The sequence below is a fragment of the Heteronotia binoei genome, chromosome 3 (assembly GCF_032191835.1).
Source record: "Heteronotia binoei isolate CCM8104 ecotype False Entrance Well chromosome 3, APGP_CSIRO_Hbin_v1, whole genome shotgun sequence".
NCBI lineage: Eukaryota > Metazoa > Chordata > Lepidosauria > Squamata > Gekkonidae > Heteronotia > Heteronotia binoei.
The window spans coordinates 160,064,078-160,087,874 of record NC_083225.1 but is presented as its reverse complement, the minus strand read 5'-3'; the positions used below and the strand labels follow the sequence as shown (position 1 = coordinate 160,087,874).

At 42.0% G+C, this 23,797-nt stretch overlaps 1 protein-coding gene across 2 annotated transcripts in view; it reads left to right on the top strand.

Annotated features, from left to right (window-relative positions):
* Positions 1-23,797, top strand: part of MTUS2 (microtubule associated scaffold protein 2) — a 419,757-nt gene that overhangs the window by 285,978 nt on the left and 109,982 nt on the right. For both annotated transcript variants that reach the window (XM_060234733.1, XM_060234732.1), the window contains exon 5: positions 9,818-9,979. In XM_060234733.1, the coding sequence (XP_060090716.1) occupies positions 9,818-9,979 (162 nt within the window). The remainder of the gene's footprint in view (positions 1-9,817; positions 9,980-23,797) is intronic.

Below are 23,797 nucleotides of genomic sequence, written 5' to 3'. Positions count from 1 at the left end.
GAGAGAGTTTGTGAGGGGGTTGGACTAGATGACCCTAGAGGTCCCTTCCAACTCTATAATTCTATGAACATGAAGCCTGCTGGATGTCCTTGGGCTAGTCACAGTTCTCTTAGAACTCTCTCAGCCTCACCTACCTCACAAGATGCCTGTGGTAGGGAGAGGAAGGAAAGGAGGTTGTAAGAAGAAGAGCCACTTTGAGACTCCTTACAATAGAGAAAAGCAGGGTATAGAAACCAACTCTTCTTAATTGGCGGGACTCAAAATTGAAAAGCTGCATTATATAACTACACAGTGTTTAAAAGTGTTACTTAGCAATATGCACAGACATTTTTTCTAGGTAATTAAAACACGGTCCTAAGGATACTTTTCTGGGAGTAAGCCCCATTGAATGACATGTGGCTTTCTTCTGAGATGACTTATTTTGGATTATTCCTCATGTCTTCCTTGTGAAAAAGGTACATATATAACAGGTGGGAGGTGGCTATACTTTCCATCCTTCACTGTTTCCCCTCTAAATAAATGTAATACATTGAAGCTAGTTCCATTCCCATTCACTGCAAAATTTGTGACTGACAATCTCAGTTAAGGGGGAAAGAACTCACCTCAAGGTTTTGTTTTGTTTTGTTTTTTAAGCCACCTGCCCTTGTACACTGTAACTAACAAGTATGTTGAAGGCTTCCATCTCATTCTGGGGGAATAGGGTTGCCAGGCTCATTTCCTAAATTCTGCATTGAAAAAGGTCTGGTACACTGTGTTATCTGAAGAAGTGAGCAGCGACTCATGAAAGCTCATACCCTACCACAAATTTTGTTAATCTCTAAGGTGCGACTGAACTCTTACTCTTTTCTACTGCTATAGACAGACTAACATGGCTACCCCATCTTGAAGGATCTGGTAGTGGGTGATGTGAAAGACTTCAGCCTATGGAGAGCCTCTGCCAGGTCAGAGCAGATGATACTGAGCTCTGTCACTCAGTGAAATGTTGCTTCACATGCCCATAAATCCCAGAATGGGTCTCCTTCGAAGGCAGGTGAAGGGATCTGATGAAGGAAGCTTTGACTCTCAAAAGCTTATACCCAAAAAAATCTTACTGGTCTCAAAGGTGCTACTGGACTCAAATCTAGCTGTTCCAAAGGAAGAGGCATTTGTCATGGGAGAAAGAAGTTTCTTGATGATTCTACCAGAACACATCCTGATTGAGCTAACAGAAAAGTTCTAACTCTTCTTTGTCCATACTGGAGATCAGTGGACAACCATCTCCCTGCTGATCCCAATTTTTTTTTTTCATTTTAAAGTTCAATAAAAACTGAACCTGATCTCTCCTTTTCCGTTACTAGATATTATATATAGAACTTCATATGCTCAGCTCTCTTTGTTTTGCTTTACAGCCGAGCTTAGAAACTGTGGGAAAGTTTTCTTGGCATATAGAATATTGTCAGAAGGAGAGGAAAAAGGCAGTTCTGTAATAAAAAAAACAAGCAGATAGTAACCTAGTTTTGCCAGCTTCAAGACAGCTGTACTTTTCTGTGCCTGTATCTGCCTAGTGACTCCAAAATAGATTCTTCTTTCCAAATACTGTGTATTCTGCTTCCCTTCTTTCACCTTCCCAGGCGCTTATAATTGGGTGATGCTCACAAAGGAGAGGGGCTTCTGTAGGAAGGCTGAGCAGGTGTGCTAAGCTATTGAACTTTGGAGAGGATTGTGCTGGTCATACGTGTGTGTGTGTGTGTGTGTGTGTGTGTGTTTCTTTTGCATTTCAATATGGTGCTTGTAATGCTTGTTCAGATAATCTTAGCATTGTCTGCAGGGAAGATGTAGCATGACTGTTGGGAGACCTGTCTTTGTTTCAGTAAGGTTTCCACTAGAATCTCATGCAAGCTGCATTGCCAGAAACCGAGGCTGCAAATCTGCATTTTTAGTATAGTGCTGCAGGCATCTGTTCATTAAAACCTTTCCACAGGAAAGAAAAGTAAACAACAGAGTTGCATATGACATACTTTTCCTTTCAGTATTGGCTCAGAATGTGTGTCCCTCACCAATAAGCTGAATCAGTCTTGCAAAGTCTTATCTAGAGATATACAAAGATGCCCTGGATTTTTTTTTCACTTTTCCCCCTTTGTTTTTGTAAATCATTGCTGTGAGCCCTTTTGTTTCATCTCTTTTCATTGCTGGTGTTCCTAATTAATTTGTCTAAATAGCATTTTAATGCCATTTTATTTCCATTCATAAGTTATACATCCTTTTGTATGTCATTCCACTGCAATTGACACAAATTTCTTTAAATTTTCCTTAGAATGTTGGGAGGGGAGGAAATGGCTGCCATTTCATCCAAAGTAGCAAGAACTTGTGTTTACCACTGGGATTTTCAAAATGCATCAGTGTGTTCAAAAAATAGGGTAACTGTCGTGTTCAGGGCCTGGTGCTTTTACTCTACTTGGGGTCTTCAAGATGCACAAATATAATCACAGTCAATCAATGCAAGTGTCAATGCCTGCCTGCACTTTTACTCTACACGGGGTCTCCAGGATGCACAAACACAGTCAACCAAGGCAAGAGATGAGAACAATGTCAACAAACCAGTCCAGAGTCAGGAAGTTGAAGGTTCAGTCCAAAGGTGGGGGGAATAGGAAGGTCTGGAGTTGAGAGTCCCAAACATGGAAGCCAGAGAAAGAGACAGGGTCTGGGTTTCTAGCTGAAAAAGCAAGCACAGGTTAAACAGGACAGGGTGCCAGACAGCAAGACAAGATAGTACTCTGTTCACTGAATGGTGAACAGCTTACAGAGGGGACAGTGAGCAAAGTTGCTTCCATGGTAAGCCTTGTTCAGCATGTTCTTTTTATCTGTCTCATTAGCTGACTCATCCACCAAAGCCCAGGTGTTGCTTCTTATAGCTGTTTCCATTGTTCTCCAGGTGCAAGCCTTTCTGTCATTCCTGCTCCTGTAATGACTCTGCTCCAGGAATTAGCACTGATAGCTGTTGTGCAATTAAATGGGTGTTTCTTCATTGCTCTCTGTCAAGAACTCTTTCCAAGAGCACTACTGGTTCAGAAGAAGCTGGCACTGACTGGTGCGCTGATTTCTGTCCAATTTCTTTCATCTCTTTCCAGAATAAGTAACTTGACTGGGAAGCATTCTTGCTTCCTGATGATTCCTTTGCTGGATCTGTTTCCAGCTGCTCAGGTGGGCATTCCACTAGTGCAGGGCCTTATTCTTCCATTTCCTCCTCCTTAGAGGAGTAAGCAGGTGGCTAGCCCATGACAATAACATTCGTAATCCCATCAGTCCTCCAAGGTCTCCCCGCTAACACTGCGCACCACTGTGTCTTCTAAAAGTTATTGTGAGGTTTCATGGGAATGTTGCTTCTTCATTAGTAATTTTTAAAGCAATACAGACACTGTCTTAAAATATTCATCTAGTTGTGTGGAACTAGTTACACAGTTGTTTATACATCAGGCTTAGTTGAGTGATGTGGTAAACTGAAGAAAATGTTGATCATTTCATCCTAGGCAGAGCTGACCCTACAGTGGGCTTAGAAAGATGTAGGTGTCAAGTAGGAGCAAGGCTGGGCAGTGAACAGAACTGATCCACCTTGTAAGGTGGACCATGCATAGGATGAGTCTTCATATAAAACATACAAATATACACAAGTAAAGGTAGTGCTTGCCAGCCTAGCCAGGGTAACTGGATTCAGAATGAAGCCACCCAAATGCAAAAACACCCCAGAATATAATTAAAAGAATGTGCAGGTGTATACAAACAAAAACAAAGAACAGTGAGAATAAAATAACAAAGGCTAAATGGCTAGTCCCAGATATTTACAAAACAATGGTTCCTTTATCAAAAGAATTAAGCAGAGTCCAAGATCTAGCTGTCCTGGCAGAGTCTGAATTGGCAGAGGTGGTCTCAGAGCATGGATGGCTTAAAAGAGCATTAGACTGATTCATGGAGATATGGTCAATCAGTGGAGGCTAGCCACAGTGACTAAAGGAACAATCACATTTAAAGGCTTCTGAAACTTCTGAAACACAGTGTTAGAAAGCAACACCAGGAAAAAGCATTGGCCTCTTGTGTCCTGTTCGTTTGCCCTCTGGGACAACTGGTTTGCCACTGTGTAAACAGAATGGTGAATTAGATGGACCACTAGTCCCTTCTTATGTTCTCAATTGTATTAAAGCTTTCTCTTTATTGGTGGTATTTGTTCTCTTTATATTGTAGTACACATCTACATAAATTTGAAATTCATGCATTGACATTGATATTAGTTTGCATATAATAGCTTTTTAAGTACTTGATTGGTCACTACATAAGTACCGGTAGGTTGTATGTCAGGTAGACTTTCTTTCATCCTACAAGAATTCCTTAATTACTAAATACATTTGCTGCATTTCAAAGTATAACAGATATTTATCCCAAGCTGCATTTCATACTAAATCACTTGAAAAGAATCCCCCCCCCACACACACACACTCTCTTTTTGGTAATGCAAGTTCCTTCTTAGAAGAGATTATGTAACTTCCCCTGACACCTTATACTTCAAACAGAAGAGAGACTTCTGTGCTGGAAGTCAGCCAGTTTTGTAAATTGAAATGTTCTCCGTATAATAAATTTCACATAAGAGAATAAAAGATAAGCATGTGAGGTTTTTTTTCAAGGGATTTGACATGTTCTACTTTACAAATAGCAATAATAAAAAGTCCCTCTTGAGCACAAGTTCTTCCCTAATTTGAATTTTAAACTCAGTTGTCCAGAGAGACAAAAAATGGGGTGTGTGGTGGTGGAGAAATCCGCAGGCTGGCGATCCAAATGAATTTAGTAATCACTATCTCATGCATAATAAATATTATTAAGATTATGTAGCTAAGTTATTTGAAACAAAGCAGAATTCTATAACATGTTTTGCCATATCAGCAGAGGTGGCCTGTACAATTGCAGAGGATATCTATTACAAACCAAACCTGGATATAATATGGAGCTCCTTTCTGATCTGGTTCATTCAGCAAGAACTGAGTTGATCTAACATCAAGTGCGCTGCAGTGTGTGATAGAGGTGTTTGTGTGTGTGTGCTGCAGGAGCCTGAGATAGAATTCTGACATGACCTAAGCCTTAAAGGTTAATTGCTCCATTTGGTGTATTTGCTTAAAAACATAGTGCATCATAAAACAGTGTTCTTCACAACTATTACAAAAGGTTTTGTTGGGTGAAGAAACATATATCTGGAATTAGCTAATTTCAAGCAGTACATTTAAGGCCAGAATTTACCCTGTAAAATGCACACTTTATTATAGTCAGCTGAAACTAGGCAACATGTTCAAGAAACGACTATTCTGTTTGTTAATTGATGATAAATTCTTATCATCCTGCAACAAAACATCTTTGTTTACCTTCTAGAATATTTCTGTCTGATTTAGGTTTCTTTGGATTTTTTTTAAGGGATATTTATTTCTGTTCATATCCTCAGGGCCACATATGCCTGTGATTTTCCTCTTTGCCTTCTAGTGTAGGAAGTTGTCTTTGTTTGAAATGTTAATGTTGCTTATTATTTGAGCCCCATGGTGCAAAGTGGTAAGGCTGCAGTACTGCAGTCTGAGCTCTCTGCTCATGACGTGAGTTCGATCCCGGTAAAAGCTGGGTTCAGGTAGCTGGCTTTAGGTTGACTCTGCTTTCCATCCTTCCGAGGTCGGTAAAATGAGTACCCAGCTTGCTGGGGGGAAAGTGTAGATGACTGGGGAAGGCAATGGCAAACCACCCCATAAAATGTCTGCCGTGAAAACGTTGTGAAAGCAATGTCACCCCAGAGTCGAAAACGACTGGTGCTTGCACAGGGGACTACCTTTTTTTTTACCTTATTATTTGAGTAAAGGTCAAATATGTTTACAAGAATCTGTGTAGACTTTTGATGCACTGCTTTCAATTGCAACTGCAAGCAGCCTTCCTTTGATGGGAACTGCCAACCTCACATTGGTGTGCTGTGCATAGCTGCAGGCCAAGCTTGTACACTTTAATTTTCTTAGGAAATACATTTTGTTTTTCTTTGTTAAAATAGGTACTTTTGTGATAGAATTTAAGAACTGCAGAACCAAATGGAATGGATTTCTTCTACCTCCCCACCCATTCCTTGTTCATCCATTCCTTATGCATAGATGCCCACCACTTTAAAAGAAGAGCTTCGATCTGTTACTTTAACAATATCATTTCTCCAGAGGAGGCTCCTAAATAGCATTTTATTCCTTTCTTCTTAGTGTGATGCAAATAAGCATAATACTCTTCCTGTCAAATTCTATGCATAGTATTGCCTGTTTCCCCAAATTCTGCTGCAAACACGCTGTCCCAAATACACTGCAATCTCTCAGTCCATTTAGGCATCCAGTTTATTGGGTATGAAGACACTCTGGCATTGGGCTACATGTTTTAAAAGAACTGATTTTTATGTATAGGCTAGAAGCACAGCAGCGATTATTTTCCAGGTTGGGGAATACTTGAAAGTAAAAAGAAAATAGTTAGGAACAAGAGTAAGGTCCAGTTGGGAACAAGAGCAAACTCTCTCAGAACTGAGTTCTAAAGTCACACACAAAGAACTGAGTGTGCTTCCTGTCATATCTGCAGCTTGTTAGAGACCAAAGGCCAGAGTCCATATTTTATAAGGTGCTGTTCTTAGCTATGCAGAAGTCCATCTAAGGCCCAGTTAATTTGCCCCACCTAAAGTGGCCTAGTCATAGTGGGAGGAGTGTAAATATATCATTTCTGTAAGCATGAACAAAACCCTACTCTGTTTTGCTGAGGAACAATCAAGTGACTCATTCACCTATATTATTGTGTGTAATTTTATAGTGTAAGCTTAGTGAGAAAGTAGAAAGATTACTTTGCCTAGGGATGAGATGTTTTAGGTAAGAACCTGGAGCTCCATTCTTGCCCAGTGGTGACCTTTAAATATCCAAAACATCTCTTGTATTTTTTCCTGAATTACCCATCTAGAGTTGCTGCTTTTCCCAGTCCATCTTGCCAAAAATTCTTTCTGTGGATAGGACAGAAGTCTGTTGCCATCTGATGTAATTTTAGAAAGGGATGCATACTCAAGTCTCTATTTTGGAAATTCTCTCTCTTGGATACACACCTTGACATGGTGAGGGGGTTTGAGTGTATCAATGAAACTGAGAGCAAATACCTTAGAAGTCCCTTACCACTGCTTTGGCAGGCAACACAAATGGAAATTGCCCAACTGGTTAACCTTTAACTGGTGGCAGTAGCTGCATTGTCTGTCTTCCCGCCTCCTGCAGACTCAAATCTCTGTTGTGCAAAAGGTTCCTTCCTTTGCCTGCCCCAAGAACAAAGGGCTAAGAAGTTTGTGTCATCCTAAGGGACTAAAGCCAGAAGCAAGGGCTTCTGGGAAATATCAGTCCTCAGTCCCTATTGCTAGTCCACTGGTTTCAGTACTGACTGCACACCTCACTCTTGGAATATCTGGGAAGAATTTCTTTGTGTGAGAAGTAGGAGGAGGGAGCCTTTTTGCCAACACAAGCACCCAATGAGGATGAGTTTGGTAAACTTTATGTTCTAATTGTTGGAGGAGCAGGCAGGGGGGTTAACAAAGCTCTTGCCCTATAGAAGAAAAGAAATCTCTCTACTGGCTCAGAGTTGAAGAACTGTTGATGCCTTTAGTACACTTTAGTTGTTGGTTAATTAAAAATAAATGGAGACAACACCATGTGTAGTTTAAACTTTATAACAGCAACAAAACTTACAAAACATGTTACTGGTAACACACTGCATGCTCTCAGTCAGTTGGCAGAAGACATCAGTTAGTAGTAGAATGTTCAGAGGAATGCAAATTACTCACTTCAAGACAGCCAATAAAAACAGATTAATACTCCCTTATTATAATATCCCTACCAGTAGTCTCCTCAAACCAGCTTGCATATCTTACCTACTTTCCTACTTAGTTACAACTTCTTAACATTTTACTTTGCTTTCACAAAACAGTACGATTTCTACACTGTTGTTAACTTGTTATTTCTAACATTAGTACACTTCAGGCAAAAACTCTACTGTTTCCTTCTTAATCTCTGTACCTGCAAAATGAGTCACTGTGCTCTAGGGTGCCCCCAAATTATGCTGTCCCTCACTGAATGAACATGGTGGCAGGAGTTATGCTGGCAGATCTCCCTTGCTTCTTTAAAATTTAATAGCAGCTGAAGTGTGTGCATGTGACTCAGGTTGACTCTGGCAACAGGCGAGGGTTTAACCCTTTCCCTCCTGCACTGTCTTCCCAGCATGTTGTAGTGGTTAAGAGTGGTGTACCCTAATCTGAAGAACCAGGTTTGATTCCCCATTTCTCCACATGAAGCCTGCTGGGTCAGTCTCTTGGGTCAGCCCCACCTACCTCACAAGGTGCCTGTTGTGGGGAAAGGAAGGAAATGTAGTTGTAAACCACTTCGAGACTCCTTGAGGTTGATAAATGTGGGATATAAAAAATTGCTCCCTGGGCCTAGCATTGCTATTGGCCCTAGAGGTATTGTATGGTTTCTGTATATTTTTTCTCCGGCACAGGGTAAGTAGCAGCTCCGGGGGAGGAAGAAGCAATTTGTATTGGAAAAACATTGCAGTGGGAAAAGTGTTAAATGATTTTCCCGCAATGCCATCACCCCACTCCAAATTGCTACAGCTCTTTCCTTTCCCATCACTACTACTTTAGGGTTGTTTAAAAAGGAATATCTATTCATAGTTAACCTCCATCACATCTGTATGGGCTCTGATCAGGGTTCTAAAAATCTAGGGTTGGATCCAAATTAATTTTTCTGTTAATGAAAGGCACTTCAATCTGCAGAACGCAACTTTCCTACTTTCGCTCCTCTTCTTGCAGTCTACTGATTTTCCTGAAATGCTACTTCGGGAGAACAGGAGACCTTAAAAATGGCATGAGGGCATATCAGGTCTGTACCAGGAAGAGAGAATTGAGGGAAATTATACCTCCTCTTCCATTAGAGGGAAATTTAGGCTGGATCCAACCCCTACTTTGGTAGATTTGGCTGCTCTAAAGTGAATACATTTGGAGCGCTTTGCTAGAGACTGCACTCTTTTTCTGTTATTACCTGTTATGGGAAGGAAGGTGCACACACTCCTGTTTCATTGCCAGCACAAAAAGTAGAAAGACCTAAGCAGATAGGCTTAGAAATAAGTCTTTAGACAAGTCATGGACCATTCACCAAGGAAGTGAGATAGATTAATGCCCCTTGTTACATTTTATAAAATGCAAAGTGCTGTAATTTTCCAGTATGAAGAACCTTGATTCTAGTTTTATCTGAAAAGTTATCATATGTTGGATTAAATTTAATGGAGGATACGTTTCCAGTGGCTACTAGCCATAGTGACTAAAGGGAACCTTAACATTCAGATGCACCTAGCCTCTGAATAGCAGTGCCAGAAAACAACATCAGGGGCAAGCCTTAGCTCTCCCTCACCGGCAGTCTTTAAGTAGCGGCTGGACAAACACCTGTCAGGATGCTCTGTGCTTATCCTGCATTGAGCAGGGGAGTGGGACTAGATGGCCAGTATGGCATCTTCCAACTCTGTGATTTTATGATTCTATGATTCTAAGTATGAACACATTGTTCTAAGGATCTAGCAAGTCCTCAGAGTTATGCTTTTCTACACCCATGGGTTTCCACAGAAATGTATAACTCTGCTTAGGATTGCGATTCATGTTATCTAAGTATTTAGGTGAAAGAAACTTTTTTGCCAGTTTTTTAATTTCCAGTGCAGAGGTGGCAATTTGCATCTATTTTTTATGAGGCTCTAATTAGTGTGGTTTGGCCTCCTGCAGGTTCAACCTTTGGAAATGAAGAGCCAACCGTTACTAAGGCAGCTGAATCTTCTAAAGAAGCACCCAAGGGAGCTGGTAGAAGTGCACTGCAGGCATCAAGCAACACACCAGCTGCCCGCAAGAGTTTACTTCCAGCTCCAAAGACAACCTCAACACCTGCTGGTGAGTTTTTCAGGCATGCATCTCAGAGTTCATATGCTGTACATGAAGCTGCCCTATACTGGATCAGATGTTTGGTCCATCAAGGTCAGTAGTGTCTGCTCAGACTGGCATCAGCTCTCTGGAGCCTCAGATAGAGGTCTTTTACATTACCTCAAGACCTCAGATAGAGGTCTTTCGCATTACCTCCTACCTGATCTTTTTAACTGAGATGCCAGAAATTGAACTGGGGACCTGCATGTCAATCTACCACTTAGCCACAGTCCCTCCCCTGCACATAGACATGCATGCTCCAGTTGCAATACTTCATATTGCTTATACTGTTTTGGCATTTTGATTCTTTTTAACAGCAAAGCCAAGCCTAATCCCTGCTTGTAAACTTATTTGTTATTGGTGTTTAGGACATCATCTGAATGCAAGAGGCTTCCTAGATGTCTTTTCACTGAATTTCCAGCAGCTGAGATGTCTATTTTTATGTAATTGGCATCTTGCCTGCTCCTCAAATAGCATTGCCAGGGTGCAACCCAGAAATCTTCTTTCTATCTTTAACCCCCTCCTCATGCATTAGAAAGTGAACCAGTCAAAACTTCTCCAATCTGTCCCTTCGTCAATCTCTTTTCTTCCCCAACCCCTTTGATATAAAAAGCAGCAGAGAATGCCAGCAAATGACAGAGCAAGTGAAGATAATAGAAAGAAAACAGCCCCCATTCCCCATGCATTGACTGATGACAGAGATGCAGGGCAAATCTGCAAGTTATGACCCAGCCATCCTGTCTTCAGAGACTCAAGCAATTTAAGATTTGATCGTTAACCTAAAAGTGATTCTATTTAGTCTGTTACTCTGGAAGGAATCCATCAGATTCCTTCTTTATAAAGAACTAAAGTCTTCACCTACTAGGACTAGGGCCTTTTCAGTGGTGGCTCCAGTGGTTTGGCATGTTGTCCTTTGTGAAATCCACATATGTTTTTCCCTAGTTTCATTTTGTTGATAGACTGAACACTTTTTTGTCAGGGATCTGGGAATTCTTGGGGATTTTCACTGTTTTATACAGTTTTACATTTCTGCATTTATTAGTCGAGTGATATATTTTTGTATAGATGGCTTTTATTTGTGTTTTAAAGCATTGTAAGGAAGCTTGTGAACAGTTTCCTTTTGAAAGGTGAACTATCAAACAAACAAATAAATAGGAGGAGAAGATTATCTGTGGCTAATGGGTTATTAAAAAGGTTAAGATTTGTATAGAACTTTTAAAAGTTCACAGTGTTTTATATACATTATATTCTTGTACTCTTTACAGCAGACCCATATGGCAGGTGAATAGTATTATGCCCATGTAGATGGAAGTAGATGGAAGCTGAGGCCAAAATTGAATGGTTTGACCAAGAACATGGACTTATAAGCATGTACCTTTGCTTAGTCCTATACAGAATTATTCCAGTCTTGGTCCATTAATTTTAGTGGGTTTAGGCTTGAGTAATTCTGCATACAATAACATTCAGTCACTGTGCTAATACCAGCTCTTATTCTACTATGTACTGGAGATATGAAGGGAAGTGTAGTGGAGCCCTAGGAGGACCAGACCAGACAGGCCAGAAAAGGAGGATGTGATTTAAATATCATCTGATTTCACTGAAATATTCCAGAAAACCATGTGAAGCACCTAATGGAACAATGTAGCTCTTAAAAGGGTCTTTTTCACAGAAGTATAGCTTGTAGGCCCAGTGGAAATATTCAAGAAGAGAGACAGCTGGAAATTTATCCTCAAGGCTGCCCATGAGAGTGATTTGTGTATTCCCTCTGGTTTAAAGGATGATTGGTAATAAAAAAGAATCAGTTGAACTTTTTATTATGCTTTTGGTAGATACATTTCCTCCTTGGAAAAGAAAGTCTGATGTTTTCCCTGGATAATATTGCATCTGAAGTTCAAAATAAAGACTATTATAATACATATTTTTGTGAACTTTTTGTTTATCCATGCCATCTTAAAGTCACAGTGTGAAATCAATGAGATATTCTTGGGCAGCAAGTTTAGTATGGGTGTTAGAAACCACTAGTGTTTTGATTTTTATCTCAAGTAATTGGACTAAGCATATGCACAGGGTGGTTATGTACAACCTATGTAAGATCACTAACTAAGATCATCCAGTGCTTTTGAGAAGATTGTTGTCAGTATGCTGATGGTACCCAAGGATTTATTTCATTGAATACGCCTCTAAAAGGGGGGGTGGGGTCTCTATATTAAGACAGTGTATAAAAGCTATGGTCAAGTGGCTGAGGAAGAACATGTTAATACTTAATCCTCTTAAGGGGAGTGATGCTGATAGGGAAGACTGAGATGATGGAGGAAGTTATGCTTCCCATCTTGGATGGTGTGGCTTTATCATTAACAGACTGAGGCCAAAAGTACATTTTTTAATAAGTCATGTCCAGGTTCCCCAGTTCCAGCTTGTTTTCTCCACAACCACATAGCTGCTGCTGGGAACATTGTTTTAAAAGTCTCCAAGGGACAGATTCAGCTTCAGTCAGTGGTGCCAGGGAGTGGAGAGGTTCTTGCCTCTCTTCCATACTATTTTCCTGAGCCAAAAGGGCCCTGAGGTGGCCCTGCGGTGGGGATTTATTTGCCCTATTTTGGAGCTGCACACAAAGTATTTAGAAAGGGACACATATAAACAAATGAAGATATCCTATACCAGTTTCACAGTTTCTCAGGCAAAGAAAAATCTTGCCTAACACCTGCTACCTGGAGCCTGATGTAAATGTTGTGCTGGTGGGCAAGAAGAGCTTACCCATGTGACATTGTGCATGCTCCCTGTCTCATTTAAACTGTGCTTTCGGCCACTACATTTACAATATGAGCATGCCAGAAATCTGTAGCCTGTGTGATATCATGATGTGCTGATATTATGAGGCTGCATGCAGAGCAGCCCAGTTTAAATGAGATATTTGCAAAAGAGCCAGGGGTTCTGGAGTATGGAGGGGATGATTGGTTGAATGAAGACTTAATATAGTACTTCCTCATAATCCCAAAAAAATCTGCATTCCAGCCGAGTGTGAAAGGATGTATCAATCTTGTTAAGGCCATAAGGGCAGATTCTGTCAGTGTAGGGCCTATTCAAAAATCTCCCTCGCAAAACCATTATAGGTATAATGTTCAGTCTTGCAAACAAAAAAAGGTCTGCAATAATATGGGATGGTAAGATAGTGCATAAGGAGGGAGTAAAGATTTTGGGGTTGTCTTGGGCTTCAATATCTGTTGCAATTCAGCAGTCACTATTTCTGATTTCCCTTTGAAATTCCTTTGTAATGGAACTACTACTCTTGGGTCAGCAACTGAATGTCCTGGAAGGTTAAAATGTTCCACCACTAGTTTTTGTATTTTGTGGTTTCTGATGTCAGATTTATGTCTATTAATTCTTTGTCAAAGGGACTGGCCTGTTAGTCCAGCATAGAGGGGAAAGGCATTGCTGACACATGATGGCATAAGGAGTAGGAACCTGAGATGGTATGGCTAATGTTGCTGGTCCAGTGATGGTGTTGCTAGTTTAAACATACATGCTGTTTCTCTTTTCTACTGCTTGCTCTTTTCTACTGCTTCAGACAGACTAACACAGCTACCTATCTTGATCTGTCTTCATATACAGAGCAATCAGGGTTGCATCCCATATCTTTGCCAACTAGATCATCAAGGATAAGTCAGTAGTGCTAGACTTTTCATATGCCCATTACAGTATGTAGGTATGTGTGCATGTCTGTAAATATCTATGTGCTGAAACAAGGCAAAGAAGCCAGTTTGGACAGGGAGAGTGCTTTGTGTTGTGGGTTGCTGCTGCCCGCAAATAAAAAAGATGTATCAAACAAGAAGCAACCGCATGCAGTGAGCGTGGTTACCATTTTTATAGGCGCATGGTTGCACCAGATGTTGCATCTATAACTTGCTCATGAAAAGATGTTTATGGGAACAATTTTATGGATAGTCACAATGATAAATAATTTATTAGGCAAAAAGACAAAACACACATTCCATATACAGATGATACTGTATATACTTTACCTGCCCCTCCCCCAGTTTGAATATATTACCATCCTCAGAGCCAGTTAAATAGCCAAATAAAGACCAAGCATTTCACTAAATGCTCTTTTTCAAGGGCAGGGTGATGAGTTTTTGTTTGTTTGTTTTCTTCTCCAGCCTATTTCTCACTTCTTCTGGTCAGTTGTTCAAATTAATTAATTTCTTCTCCAGCCTATTTCTCACTTCTTCTGGTCAGTTGTTCAAATTAATTAATTTCTTCTCCAGCCTATTTCTCACTTCTTCTAGTCAGTTGTTAAAATTAATTAATGTGATAAAGCACAAATAGATGGTACTAACATTTAAATTCTCTTTCCGGTCATGGACAGCTAATGTTGAATACAGTAATTATGGCAGTTTATTTTCATGTCATGTTAATTATGATGGTTATATAAGCACAGGTTAAAAAGCTAAATCTGGAACAACAGCAAACAAATGCTGTTGCAGGAAAAAAAAGAAATGGAATGGTTTTTTTTTATTGTGAGAGGGTGTTATGTGTTAGTAAAATGGATAGTGCTGCTTGGCATTTAGCTTGGGGCAAATCTGTACAGCCACTGTAGTTTTATTTTCCTCATCAATTGACTTTAGAGAGCAAAAATGGAGAAGAGAGAGGGGAAGAATGAAGTAAAATCTCCACTTAAAAATATTTAAAGATTCCACTGAGGAATAAGCTGTTCCTCTTCACCCTTCCAGTTGTCACCCCCATTTTTGTCCCATTGGGATAACAATGACAAATTCCAACATTGGGAACAAGTATTAAATGTGACTGCTGGCCTCTTCTTTCTAGTGGCATTAGATGCAACAAAGAAACTTTCCAGAGTTCTTCAGACAATAACTGAAATTGCATCACAAAGCCATCCCTAAGAAGCTGATCAAATGCTAGAAGTAAGGAGTTGAACCTAGTACCAGTCTCATGCTTCATGCCCTTGTGGCTCATTTATACTGTCTACTCTGACTGGCAGCTGCTGTCTGTGGTGTCAGGCAGAGAAAGGCCTTTTCCAGCACTTGAAACCTAAGATTTTTTAGTTGGAGAATGAGCTTACATAGGCTTTGTACGCAATTACAGAAATACAGAATTACATTTACAAAAGTGCTACATGAGAATCTCTTTCAAAAGTCATAAAATTGACCTGGCACAGTGTCTCAGAATACGTGGATCATCTTTGTGGATCATCTAGCCCTACAAGAATTCATTTGAATTTTTTAATTTGCTTATGTATTTAAAAATATTTATATCTGTCTGTTCCCAATTAACTTTTCAAAGCAGTTCACATCCTAATTAAACACAAGCAATAAAATGAACTAACCTAAAAGAAATAACAACAAGCTGACTTGAAAAAACAAAACAACAGATACTAGTTGAGCAGCAGAATGTTAACAGCCTGGAATAGCAAAATAGGAAGAGCAGAAATATAACAACAAAGATGAATCACAGCATCACAGTAGGGGGTTTAATCAGTAGGGGCAGACATTTATTTGGTTCATTTGAGTTTTTAATTTTTTTTATTCCTTGTTTTTATTAGCATTATGATACAAGCTTGGATCCTTGGTTTTAATTTCCATTGTGTCTCACTGAAAAATAAAGTTCTGTCTGTAGCTTCCCCCCACCCCGCCAACCTTCAGCATATAGCATAAAGCATCTCCATTTTTATAGGCAATTGCATTTTTCATTTGCAGAGGAGGTACAAGGAGGTGTGACAACATTAGCATGTGAGTTATTCCTCCTTTCCTAGGATTTGGCTAAAGTGATCCATGCCCCGATCACATACAGGTGAAGTTACCGTAATGTTCTCTACATGGGGCTGCCTTTGAAAAGCATTCAGAAATTTTATTTGGTCCAAATTGCAGCAGCCAGGTTATTGTCATAGGCTGCATACAGGGATCATATCACCCCTGTGCTGAAAGATGTGCATTGGCTGTCCATCTGTTTCTGCATGCTGGTTCTTACCTTTAAAGCCCTAAATGGCTTGGAGCAGGGTATCTAAAGGACTGTCTATACCTATATTGTCCAACCTGCATCTTATGATCCTCTTCTGAAGCTCTGTTTTCTGTGGCCCCTTCTTCACAAGTGAGGTGAGGGTGACCAGAGGCAGGGCTTTTCCAGTGATGGCACTTCATTTTTAGAATGCCCTCCCCTATTAGACTTTAGTGCCTACCTTACTTTCTATTAGCTGCCAGCTAAAACATTCCTGTTTATCCAGGCTAATTGTAAACCACCTTGAGCAGATTGCTGGAAAGACACCATAAGAAGAAGATGATATTGGATTTATAGCCCGCCCTCCACTCCGAAGAGTCTCAGAGTGGCTCACAATCTCCTTTACCTTCCTCCCCCACAACAGACACCCTGTGAGGTGGGTGGGGCTGGAGAAGACTCTCACAGCAGCTGCCCTTTCAAGGACAACCTCTGCCAGAGCTATGGCTGACCCAAGGCCATGCTAGCAGGTGCAAGTGGAGGAGTGGGGAATCAAACCCGGTTCTCACAGATAACAGTCCGCACGCTTAACCATTACACCAAACTGGCTCTCCATAAACATTTTCTAAATAAATAAATAAATTCCCATATGGTGGGAGGAGGGGGCCTATATTTAAAAGTATTAGGAGCAGTCAGAGAAGCTAAATTCTGTATTAGTCCCTACCTTGCCTTGCCATGTTTGGTTGGCTGGTTTTAACATTTTCTCCCCGCCTGAAGCAGTTATCGGAAGTTGCCAAGGTGGGAGAAAAATACTGAAATCAGTCAACCAAGTGTAGCAAGGTAAGTCTCAATTTAACATGCTCCTGTCCTGTCATGAATAAACAAGAAATTGCCCCATTTGGGACTGGCTATTTGGAAAGGCAGATAGTGTAAATCTGTCACACAGATTACCCTAGCTGAGTCCGGCAGTCTTTTCATCAACCCCAAACTAGGGGAGATGGGGTGATTGTTTTTGGAAGTCTTTCTCCTTTTATAGATTCGCTATGCACATGATTGCTGGTACTGATTTGCATCCATTGTGCTGGGTACCAGAGAAATTTGGGTCTCCTACTTTTATACCATTTGCCATCATCAGTAGGAGTCCTGGCTGAGCTTGGAGATGTGGTCTTAACAACATAAGATACACACTGAGCATTCAGAAATGCTGTAGATAAAATTATCCTCAGGCCAGAAGCAGACCATCAGCATTCAATAGACCATATCTCCAAAGGGAAGGTAAAGCATCTGTTTTGCCTGCAAAAGGTCCCAAATTCAGCCCCCAATTGAAAAGGTCAGGTAATAGGGGATGTGAAAGTCCTCTGCCTGAGACCCTGGAGAACCACTGCCAGTCTGAGTTGACAGGAATGACCTTGATGGACCAATGGTCTGAATCAGTATAAGGGAGCTTCATTTGTTTTGTGCCTAATATTGTTTTGGGGGAGTTCAGCATTCATGCTGAGGCAATTTATTAGGCAGTGTTCAGGGCTTCACAGCTGCTATGGAAGCTGTTTTATTTATTTAGTACATTTTAATCTCTTCCTTCAAGAAGCTCAAGGCAATTTTTGTCATTCTCCCTTCCTCCATTTTCTCCAACAGCACTGTCAGGTAGCTTAGACTAAGAGACAGGCTGGCCCTTCATTACCCAGAATATATTTGCCTCAGATTATTCTGGGTTTTACAGATTAAAATGTCATACGCTGTACAGGGCTGGAGACTTGTGGCCGGCCTGGTAAGGTGTTTCAGCCCCCTTACAAGACCCTTACCTGCTAAAAGCTGAGTTGATCATCACGCCCCTTTCTGCAGGATCAGTCAGTCTGGTCTGCCCCCATTGGCCCCCAGAAACCAATGGATCCAGTTAGTTTCCAGGAATCTTATGGATTTAGAGTATTTCAATAGTTACTCTACGCTTCTATTACCCCAGTTTGGGGCCCAGAGTTTCAAACTCTTGGAGACTATTATAGCCCTCCCAACAATACTTGGGGGACAGGGGAGCTCCAGAACAGCATCCAAGAGAGCTGGAGGTCTATGGCAGGAGGGGAAATTGTTGAAAATTGCCATTCTGTTCACAGAAATCTTCCATGGAATCCAGTCCAAGGAACAGAATAAACAATGAGCATGTGTAACACTACAGTAAAGAAAACAGAACTATTAATGAAAAATATACTTGTAACAAATGCAGTTAAATTTTTGTGCACTCCTTACCAATTAAACACGGGTTTGTTCAACTGTGAGTTTGGCCATTTCCTGTACTTCAGGTGGGTTGTACCAGCAAGCAGAAAGTCCAGCTGCATGCGTCCCTATTGAAAGGATCTCATACAAAATGGCTAGGAAAGCCTTCTGTGTGAGACTCAGCAGAGCCACTCTCAGTCAGAGGACAATTAGGCTATATGGTGGACTAGTGGTACGATTGGAAGAGCCAGTTTGGTGTAGTGGTTAATTGTGCAGACTCTTATCTGGGAGGACTGGGTTTGATTCCCCACTCCTTCACTTGCACCTGCTGGGATGACCTTGGGCCAGCCATAGCTCTGGCAGAGGTTGTCCTTGAAAGAGCAACTGCTGTGAGAGTCCTCTCAGCCCCACCCACATCACAGGGTGTCTGTTGTGGGGGAGGAAGGTAAAGGAGATTGTGAGCTGCTCTGAGATTTGGAGTGGAGGGCAGGATATAAATCCAACATCATCATCATCTTCTTCTGTATAAGGCAGGTTCATATTCACATGTTTACTTACCTAGTTACGTACAATATTTGAGAACTTTTCAACAAAACCCTATCTTAGTGGCTTTACATAGACTGAACCTGGCATAGGGTTGTTTGCGTATTCGCTGGTATGCTCTGCGTTCGAGAAGCTTAAGAATATACAGCACACTGACTTGTGCTAACTATATACATTTATTTACAGATTTACAAGTTATAGCTGTCCTGATATACACTGATCAAAGTGCTTCGCCAGGCAATACATACGATAGCAGAGGATACACTGTATAGACTCTCCTCAGTTATATACACATAGCTATATACAAACACCAATCAGCACACATTCTGCATAAGCACAAGTCCTCTGGACAGAACCGGTTTGCACCTGCTAAGGGAAGCTGTCAGGAACTGTCACAGATCATGAACTGTCAGTTGCATTAGACTCCAGCCTGAAGTCTTACCAGCAAGCATATGCTGACACTCCCCCTAAGACTCAGACGGTGAGTCCCAGTCTTTGTTTCAGAAATACAAATTTGTCCACTGTCCCACCCAGCCCGGGTGAGGACTACGCAAGGGAGACCCCCCGGTGCCTGCCAGCCACTCCCGGCCCCCACCGCCGCCCCAAGAGCCTCCCACGCCTTCCCAAGCCCCCGCGGCGGCCCCACCCCTCACCTGGGCTGACGGAGTGCCAACAGCCGCCCGAACGGCGCCTCTCAGCCACCGCGCCCGTCTCCGGGTCCGAGGAGCCTGGCCAGAGCGAGACGTCGGGGAGCAGGAGGGAGAAGCTGAGCCCAGCGCTGGGCAGAGAGGAGGAGAGCCGCCTGACCCATGGTCGCGAGAGACGCCACACCCCAGCACGCTGCAGAAGTCCGAGACGCCCAAGGCACGCCCAGGCAGCCCAGCCCCGGCCCGCCTCTCCCGGGCGTCTGGGGCTTTGAAGGGGGGAGGAGCCAGAGAGGGGCAGAACCCAGGAGGGGGGAGGACTGAGACGGGGGGATAAAGGGAGGAAAGGAGGAGGTCGGGGAGGAAGCTGGCCAGTGCTTATGGAGGCTGCCTCCCGAGAGAGAGCGACAGGAGCCGCAGCACAGCCAGAAGGGGAACGGGGGCCTGCGGTGAAGTAACCTGGCTCCCACCCCTGTTTCTGAGACCTCCGGGGAACGCCCCAGAGTGCCCGGGAGGGGCGACGGCGGCTCCGGGAGACCGGGGGAGGTACCCAGAGCGCGACATCCACATTCAAACATTTAGTGAACATGTCTGCTACATTTACGTCAGAAGAATAGTACTGTAACATAACCTCTATGTACAGTCTTCCTGACGTTCTGATAACGAATGTTAATGTGTCTACTTCTTATTTTGACACCCTGTGCATTTGCCAACAGTTGAGCAGCAGTATTGGCACAAAATACACATTTCATGTTCAGGTCTATTCCAGCTGAACAACACAATCACTCAGTGCAGAATACTCTGCCTCACAAATGCTAGTTGAGACATGTGGTTGTTTTAAAGATTTTCACAATACAAGAGCTCCATGTACATACATAGCATAACCTGTTGTGGACCTTCCATCTTTTCTATCTCCCCAGCTAGAATCACTGTAAGCTGTTACTTGTTGTGCTGAGGTAGTGTCTAGCACCAATTTGTTTGCAGCAGTACCTTTGAGATACCTCAGTATCCTTTTTTGCAGCAGTCCAATCTCTCATAAAAGGACATGCACACTTTTGACACAACATATGAACTGCAATGCAGATATCTGGTCTTGACCAACATGCTATATACAGTAGGGACCCAATTAATGATTGATACAAAGTTTTGTTTTCAGACACTTTGTCATCAGGCTCTTTTCCATAGCTTGTGGTCATTGGTGTATTAACACAGTTTGCATTAGTCATGTTGTATTCCTCCAGCAGCTTTGTTATTTTATGCTCTTGACTGAGCTCAAAACATCCATTTGTGTTCTATGTAATGTCTACACCCAAGTAATGCTGAATGCTGCCCAAATGTTTAATTTTAAACAGGCATTTTTATAAACCATTGTAGCTCCATTGTAGCTGCATATCCTCATGAAACAGAAAACATATATCGTCCACAAAAACAAACAGATAGCATTTAGTGTTTCAATGGTTTTGCTCAACATACATGGGTCAGCAATTCCCTATGTGAATCCAAGATCAGTTAAGGCTTTGCTCACACATTGATTCCATGCTCTGGCACTCTGTTTTAAGCCATACAGGCTTTGTTTAGTTTTAACACAAGGTTCTTGTTAGTGCTTTCAAACCCTGGGATTTGCTCCATGTAGAGCTGTTCATCTATTTGGGCATTTAGATACGCAGCTGTGAAGTCAAAATGATGCACCTGCATTTTATCAATCCCAGCCTTGCACAATGCTGTTTTTAGCATGTCAGAGTTGACCGTAGGTCATCATAAGATAGAAGGTCATCATAATCTGACCTTCTATCTGGGAAAACCCCTGTGCTACTAGCCTGGCTTTCCTTTGTAGCCCACTGTCCGGTAAGGCTTTCAGTTTGTGTACCCAGCGGCAACTGATTACATTTTCGTTAGCAGGCAACTTCGTCAGTGTAAACACTTCATTTTCAGTAAGAGAATCATGTTCTGCTTGCATGGCAATCTGCCAAGCTTGCCTTTCTGACTCAGGCAAAGTTAACACTTCCTGGTAACTCTTTGGTTCTCTTATATATACATGATTTATCATACCCAAATCTGACTGGAGGTATACCTTTGGTACTTCTGGTAGAAACTCTAGGTATCTTTTCCTCACTCTGTTCACTCTCAGAGGACTTGCCTAAGAGACACAATCTCTTGTTTTATACTTGGCGAAGTTTCCTCTGATAAGGAGAGTGCGACCTATGAAGTCAATTCATTAGCATGCACTCTGTGCCAATTCTGGTCTTCACAAAAATTGGCAGACCTGCTAAAGCTCAGCATTTGATGTTCATTAGCAAACCTGAATGCATTCCAGTCTGATAGTCTAGAAATATAAGCTTTTAGGAGCGAGCACCCCCTTTCCTTCTCTGGTTTAAAGGAACATTCACCCATGCCTTGGTGCCAAAAATTCTTAAATGTCCCAAACTGGGGTTTTTGTTGTACAACACCTTATAAGGAATGTTATCTATGGACCTGGTCCAAATTCTGTTGCTTATATATAGCATGCAGCTTTCAATGCTTCAGCCCAGTAAGTGATAGCATCGGTAAGCATAGACTGCATCATATCTTGCAAAACTCCCCCCTTTCTTTCAGCCACACCATTCTCCTGCAGAGTTGACATATTTGCCACTTTGTGAGTTATACCTTGTGATTGCAACCATTTGTGAAATTCAGAAGACATGAATTCACCTCCCGTGTCAGTCTGTAAAGCACATAATTCACACAATTGTTTCTGTACCTTGCGTGCCCAATATTTTATAGTTGTGAACACTTCAGACTTCTGTTTGAGCACATACACCCATGAGAACCTAGAACAATCATCAACTAAAATTAGAGCAAACCTCTTATTAGAGTGGCTTTTGGGGAAAGGTCCTATTACATCTGCATGTCCTAAGGCCAATGGTTTTGCAGACACTCTATCACTTTTCCTGGCAACCAGGAATGCTTTTAATTTTGTGCATTTGCACACACCACAATCAAGGAATTCTTTACATTCTTTCACTCCCTCATGCCTCACAATAGCAAGTGTTTTGCTTATAGTGTTAAAACTGGCATGCCCCAGCCTTCGGTGGAGCAAGTGCACACAATTGTCATGAGGTTTGTTATTTGTTACCACCTGTGCTCCCACAGATAAATTGTTTATAACATAAACATTGTTTTGCAGCCTTCCCACAGCATATACCCGGCCACCTTTCATTATTTTACATGAGTTGCTGGCGAAAGTCACGGTAAAATCAGCTTTGTCCAAAGCCAGCACACTCAGTAAATTGTTTTCAAGAGCAGGAACACACAGCACTTCTTTAAAGGTGTGTTGAAGTGCTGACTCACATGTTGTAATGGTGAGGAACGAATGTCCTGAAGCAAAAGTTCGTCTCTGCAAAAGTTCTGAGACGCTCCAGAGTCTAAAATCCATGTTCCATGTGAAGCAGCCACATCCATGACCACCAATGTGGCCTTCTGGCTGTGTGAAGAGTTATGAGTCATGCCTTTCTTCTTCCATTCTGGGCATGCTTGTTTCAGTTGCTTTGCAGACCCACAACAAAAGCATTTATGTACTTTTAGAGCAATTTGAGCCTCTCCATGCTTGTTACTCTCTGCTTGGCCAGTCTCACAGCTGGCCCCTTTCTCCTCCTCCACGTTGGAACGCTGCCATGTCTCTGAGGAATGCAACTCCCTCTGTCTTTCTTCCTCTTCTAGCAGGCTTCCAGTAACGTAAGCCAAAGTTAATTTGTTAGCTTCTGTAGATTCCAGTGATGTTATAAGCATATTGTAATCCACAGACAGGAAACTGAGAATAATAAATACTTTATCTTCCTCTGGAACAGTTTTTCCACGCTGCTCCAGTTGCTGAAAGCATTCAGCCAAAGTGTTTAAATGAGCCCTTACAGACTCCCCCTGTCTCATTACAGTCCGGTACATGCGATGGGTAATTGCTATCAGAGACCCAGCTGTGCTTTGCACGTACACAGCCTTCAAGCTGTCCCACGCCTGTTTAGCCTTCGACTTACCAGATATGTGCATAAGCTGGTCATCTGCCACACTCAAAACAATGGTTGCAAGAGCTTTCTCGTCCTTGACATCATCTCCAGCAGCTGAAGGGTCTGGGGGAGCATCGACATACATCCACAGACCTTCATGCCTTAGATAATACTCCATGCGAAGAGCCCACACAGTATAATTAGTAGAAGTGAGCTTCTCCACCAGCAGAGCAGTCGGTGCCTGAGCCATGTTGTTGTCTCCATCCAGCAGCTGGTCCTCAGAATCACTCCCATCCTCCACACTGTTATCAGGAGCCTGGCTGAGCATGTCTTCCTTCTCAGCTCCAGAAACGGCTGCTGCAGACTTCCACTCAGTCACAGGTCACCTCAGCAGTGCAGTCTCCTTCAGAACCTCCAGAGCACGGCGCAGCGGAAGCATGCTGGGCCCATAACCCTGTTGGCATATTCGC